The 6,568-nt window shown below is 33.9% G+C and overlaps 1 protein-coding gene across 1 annotated transcript; it reads right to left on the reverse strand.

The window, feature by feature from the left end:
• Nucleotides 1-214: 214 nt before the first annotated feature.
• Nucleotides 215-4,863, reverse strand: LOC117926659 (ubiquitin carboxyl-terminal hydrolase 21). The gene is made up of 8 exons (XM_034845851.1): nt 3,946-4,863; nt 3,724-3,844; nt 3,529-3,639; nt 2,778-2,944; nt 2,294-2,632; nt 2,019-2,141; nt 1,046-1,559; nt 215-939 (listed from the first exon to the last, which is right to left on the reverse strand). The coding sequence occupies exons 1-8, from the start codon at nt 4,555-4,557 to the stop codon at nt 629-631; spliced, it is 2,298 nt and encodes a 765-aa protein (XP_034701742.1). The 5' UTR covers nt 4,558-4,863; the 3' UTR covers nt 215-628.
• Between the last annotated feature and the right edge of the window lie 1,705 nt (nt 4,864-6,568).

The following is a 6,568-nucleotide window of genomic DNA, read 5'->3' on the forward strand; positions in this document are numbered from 1 at the left end:
AAGGTCGGTCTAATTTATCTTTCAAGAGCAGACACTGAATCTCTCACCGACCATAAATTTAAAGACAACACTCACCCACTGAGCACAACTACTTCCTTTGAAATTTCTATTTCAAATGTTGTTGAGGCAACTCTGTTGAAAACTCTCATTTTATTACTACAGCGCCTTGCAAAAATAATAAATCAAAAAGAGTGTATTTTTACCAGTCCAAAAATGGAAAACAGACATTTCAAAATTATTCCATCATCCAACATTTCAGTTTATAAGTTCCATTTTCAGGCAAAATGTAGTGTAAATACAGTTGGCTTCCAAAAGATTTCTCCATCTAAAAGAAACATTTGTGTTACCCAAAAACATGGAAGAACAATTGTTTGACACCTTACTCAAAACTCTGCACATAGTATAAACAAACCTAAGGTAACACGGTATTTACCGTTTTCTTGCCCCAAAAAAGCTGCACTACAACCTTGATCTTCGACACAGGGAAACTCAAAAACTGGTTTGCAGCTTTGTAAGTGCAAATATTCTGTTATTCAGAGGATCAAAGTCAATCTGCATTTAACATCTAATAATATCTATGTTGGCCAAGACAGACCAAGTGTGTTAACCAAAACCCTCACCCCTGCGTTCAGCGAAAATTTCCAGCTGCCACAGTAGGCATGACAGGACATGGGTTGGACTTCCGGCGAGCTCTAGTATTGGACTCTCCATTTGCAGATGATTCCATTCTTCTCTTGCTTTTCTTCTTCCCCAAGGAACCTTCACTTTGTGACCCCTTCATGGCAGCCATAAGTCTCATACTCCTTGATGCAGGCATGTTCTTACATAATTTACAAGCCTCCCTTTTCCGTGAATCCTCCAATGCTTTGTTCAGTGGTTTTTTACAAGCCACTTGGTTCTTCTGTCTCAAATGACCACGGGGAATATTATAACTCACTTCTGCAAATTTCACCCAAATTTGATGTTAGATCTTTATAGCAATTCCAGATGCACATTTTACATCGGAGCAAAGACAAATTTTGTATAGATAAGCAAACACTTTTACCTGGAGGCTCTTCTGCATATATATCTGGACTTGGGGATCTTGGTGGAGTTTGAGGATGGATTTTGGAATTGCAGTTTTCATTGATATGCTGATTTCCATCATGATCTCTGAGAGGGGAAGTGGTAAAAATATTCTGAGTGTGATCTAAAGTTCCATCAAAGCAACTAGTAACCCCAAGTGGCATTGGAGTATCAACCCTGTGAGGTACATCGCCATCTTCATGGACCTGAACTACATCACCTCTTCCCCCTCCAGAAAGATGGGTAGATATTTCATCTGCTGCATCTACAGTTTCACTGGCCTCACGGCTGTAAACATTTGCTAAGGTAGGAAGGGAAGTAGAGATGCTGTCCACATTATCTAGGACTGACTTGGGTGAATTGCCTGAGGTATTTGGGTCTAAGCATGGCTTTTGTGTTTGCATTAAACTTGAAAACCAGGGTGTACCTTGCCTTGCATAGAATAAAATGTACGCCTCTTGATGAAGCACATAATCTTCCGGAACTGAAGTAACCTGCCAATGTTAATCAAACATTAATTTCAGTAGAATTTTCCTCTTTTTCCTTTTTTTTTTTGTTTGATAGGCACACTAAATCCCTTAAGATATGTCATTATCATTAAATAAAAAAGTCAACAGCATCAGGAATGTTGCTTTCAGTTAGTTTATATTTCCAATTTTCTCTCAGAAAATTGCAACCAGAATAGTTAAATTAACTCTAACCCAAACTAAACCCAGAGTTGGGGAAAAAAATTAAGCAATGCAAGCTAATAAGATTCAGTAAACAGAAAAACTCATCTAAAAACAAATTTTGAACAGTATGACAAAAAACATTTGGGTTTGACTACATGGATCCTATATTGCCATTTGGCTCCTTATGCAGTCAAAAACTAACTCAAATCCATAATAATGCAATCCCAAGCTCAAGAAATAAAAACTAAATGCTGTCTCTGCTCTATATATGGAGATTATTACCTTTGAGTCATCCAATCTGTGCCATGTATCCGGTGAAGAACGAATGTAGGAAAAGTAATGCCCGGAAGTAGATGAAAATCCAGTATGCTCCACAATCGCATAGAGTTCATACTTCAATTCCACCTATTGGAGAGAAACAGAGAGAGAGATCCATTATTTGTTCACATGCCAAGAGCACAAACAAAGATAAAGTATCAAATTTGTATTTACAAACACAGCTCACGGGCACAAATAGATTTGGTTGATGCTGGTAGGTAAGAAAAGAAGAAACTCACATTATTGTCCTCCCTCCCTTTGGTGTATGGCAGCAAATCCAATTCTAATGGGAACTCCACGTGCTTATCAATCTTCTCCACATAAGTGCCATCTGTCTTGAATCTCTTCAAATGAAAAGCAGCTACTAAAGGGACCTGATCCAGTAAAAGCTGCTTCTCTACTGACACTTCTTCCTTACAGTTATCACATGTAAACTTCATCTCAGGATCTTCAATCTTTTCTACCTTGGTGAATGATTCCAAAGCACAAGGAAGCGTATCAACATCTTCAATCTCCAAACTCAGATCTATCAAGGGCTCATATGTGTCAGAAATATGCCCACAATTGCAGCATCGAAGCTGATATTCAAATACCAAGAATAAGAAAACAATTAATAAAATTACATTATGAACTCTCTACTTGAAACTAATGTCACGTTTAGAATGATAGTCAAAGAAAGTGAATGATAGAAAGGGAAATTTGAGGTTAGTTTCAAGTCAATACCTTGCTGATGAGATGACCACCAAAAACATGTTTCACTAAGTTATCATCTGGAGAATGAGAGCCTTTATCCTGATTCATCAAGTAAAAACTATCTAGTCTATCTAACAGGCACTGCAAGAATTCATGAGCATCTTCCTGCTGGTATCTCTGCAAACTAGATGAAATATCTGGTAATTTATAAGTTAAGGATCACAACAAAGGACAAAGCTCTTGAAAAAACAAGTATTTGAAATACCAAACAGATCTTGCAAACAAGTATAGATACAATAAATGCAAGATCAAAATCACAATCCCCATTAGGTCGCAGAGGAAAAAAGTTGTATAAATAAACAGGAAAAATAATGAATCAAACCAATGTTTTATGTTCCAACAAATTAAATAGCTATATAATTGTAAGCTGCCCATTATTTAGCCAGCCCTCAATGACCACAGTTTAAATTTCAAAACTTAAGTTCTACTTCCCAACATTTTTGCAACAACCAAACATAAATTATTGATCTTTCAATTTTGCTCAGATCTAGAGCCATGAAAATCATATTACATTTCATAATGATTTCAAAAATTAATATATATATATACATATATATATATATATATATATATATATATATATATATATATATATATATATATATACACACACATATTAATTGCAAACAAGTACACACTAAATTTCAACTATAGATCATCTGTTTAGCACCACATAAACAGAAAACAATTGGTATAGTCATAATCAAGCAGAAGAGGATACTATTCAAATTGTCAACAAGTTTCAAAGGCATAATTGCCCGCCCTGAAGAAGCCAAGGAAAGCTCAATATGATCTCGGAGAGTGCAAAGAACGCAGAACCCTTCATAAAAACCTAAGACAACAAACCATAAATCAGAACAAATCTAATACTAGATATAATAAATGTGGAATACAACAAAATCAATATAGAACTTACTATGACAAGGCATGGCATGATTGCAAGAACGAAGGCCCTGGACAAGGGGGACAGTGTGCGTGAAGCATTGGAGCACTGCATTAAGAAAGCATGTGTTGCCTAGATTTACAAGCCCAGCACCCTACATAATCAAGACATAAACAAAATTCAAGACCCCGAAATATATAACACATATATCTTGTGGGGGAAGAAACATCTTACTAAAGTTCAGCGAGAACCTACCACCATAGTGGGTTCAATTTCCCGAGGAAGGTATGAAGAGAATGGTGGTTTAGTTTCTCTGTTCCAAGACCACGGCGAAGACCAGCGTGAATTACTGAGAGGAAAAAGGGACGGAGAAGAAGACGACGACGAAGACGACAAAGAAGAAGAGAGCATTAGGCTCTCGTCTTCATGCTCTAGGGTTTCTTCCTGAGCCAAGAACCGCGAACTCAAAGAACCATCTAAGGTTTCGCTCTGCAACGGCAAAGAAGCCCCATCCGGATTTAAAAGAGACGGAACCAACGGCCCTGACTGATTAGCTAGGGCTTTAGAATGCGAAGATGGCGAAGACCCATCAATGACAGTCGAAGCCGGACCCAGAAAATGATCGCCTAGGGCTTCCCCATGTGGAAATTCTGAAGACCCATTTACCATTGGCGAAGTAGGAACCAAACCCTGATCATCTAGGGCTTCAAAACGAGAAGACCGCAACGAACCATTTAGGGTTTTCATATCAGGAATAGGAACACGAGCAGATGCGGAAGACCCATCCCGCGAATGATGAGAAAGCAGTGATCTAAAAGGAGCGGACTCAGTTTCTAGTGTTTCCGGGAAGTGGGTAACCAAATCCATCCGAAATTCAGATAGAGAAACGCAAGAGATTAAGAATGACCAGGAACCGAATAGTTTGTCGAAGGTCCAGCTTTGGGGAGAGTTCCTCCAGATTTAGGAGTTAATTGTTTAGGGCTTTTGGAAAATCTGGGGTTTCAAATTGAGAGGGAAGACGAAAAAGAGTCCAATCGTCAAACGTTCTTATTTGGGTTTCGCAGAATTTTGAAAAGGGAGGGAAAACATAGCCGCCATTTCAGTTTTTAAGCTTTCGGACTCAAATTTGAGAATGAGAGAGAGAGAGAGAGGGAGAGAGAGAGTGAGAGAGACATGGGCAATTGGGAACAGCGTGCGACCCAATTTTCCCAACTGTCATATTTACCCCTTTGTCCCCCTCACTTTGCCCCAATTTTGTTATTTTAATATACTTTCCTTCTAAATAACGGTTTCTATTTTTTTCATATCTATTTTTTTATTTTCTGTTTCCTAAAGGCAATATATTATCTATAATCTAAAAAGTAATACCATGTTTGGAACCAATTTTAAAAATGAAACTAAAGCAATTTGATTCTGTTTCCTTCTTTAATTTCTAAAACATGGAAAATAAATTATTCTAATTATTATTCTTGTCATAACCCTCATGCAATCATAAGAAAACATTAGGTCATTTATAACCTTAATCAAAATATTAGAATAAATGTGTAGGGAATTTTATTTATTGCCCAAAATATGAATCTTACTAAATTCAAAGGGAAAATAATAATACCCGTAAACTCTAGCCTTTTGTCATAAGGCTCTTACCTATTAAAAAGTTTTTCATCTCATTTATTTGTAATTTTGTATGCTTTATGTGAATTTTAATATTTAAATATAATAAAATTTATGAAATAATACTTCATCTTGCATGAAAAAGATGGCATGCTTAAGATATTAAGGTCTATTTGAAAACTGTTTTTTAAAATAATTTTTTGTTTTTTAAAATAAAAAAAAACACACAAAAAACGTGTTTTGCAACAAAAAAAAAACGTGTTTAAAAACAAAATACTGTTTTTTGTTTTTTATTTTTAATAATAAAAAATATGATGTTTTAAAATAACATCTTTTAGTTATGTTATATTATTTTAACTTGTTTTTTAGAGTTATTTTAAGAAATAATTATACAAATATGTAAAATGATTAAAAATAAAACACTACATATACATTTTATTTTTAAAGTATATTTAAAACTAGTAAAAAATATTTTAAGTTTTCAAATAAATTTTTATTTTACAAAAAATCATAAAACAATCTTCAAAACCTATTTTTTAAAATTATTTTTACAAACAATTACCAAGGTCTAACACTTTGCATATATATCCTAATATTAAACTAACCTAAAACAAATTTCCACTTTCCATATATATTCTAATATTCAACTAGCCTCCTTCACAATAATTACCACTGCATCTACACTTAGATCCTACTTGAACGAGTAGAAAAGTTTGATAGGAGTTGTCAATATAATTTAAATCCAACACAATTTATACAAGTTTTAGTTAAGTATAATTATAATTAGGTCAAATTCATATCGACTTTTAAAATCAATTTAATAACTCAATAGTTTGGGTCAATTTATATGATATAATTTTAACATGAATTGACCCATTTAATAATCATGCTAATTAATATAATTGTAACCTTAAATTATTTAACTCATTTTAAATAAATACGTTAATTAAGTCATAAATAAATTTGATTAAAATATTAATCATATAAACTTATATGAGACATAAGTCAATTTAATTATTAAATAAAATGACTTAATCATTAAATGAGTTAGATAGGTTATAGAATGTGTTACTTGTTTAATAATTAAATACTATTCGGTTTATATTTTTGAACATGATTATTATGCTTATAGATTTTAAATTGAAATTCTATCTTGAAAAATTCTCTTTTAATAAAAAAAAATGTAAACATTTGTGACCTTTCACCCACTAAAGTCTAAATGACTTTTTATATTAATTTCTATTTCATATCTCGACCAAATTTAGAC

The sequence above is a fragment of the Vitis riparia genome, chromosome 2 (assembly GCF_004353265.1).
Source record: "Vitis riparia cultivar Riparia Gloire de Montpellier isolate 1030 chromosome 2, EGFV_Vit.rip_1.0, whole genome shotgun sequence".
In the NCBI taxonomy this organism is placed as follows: Eukaryota; Viridiplantae; Streptophyta; class Magnoliopsida; order Vitales; family Vitaceae; genus Vitis; species Vitis riparia.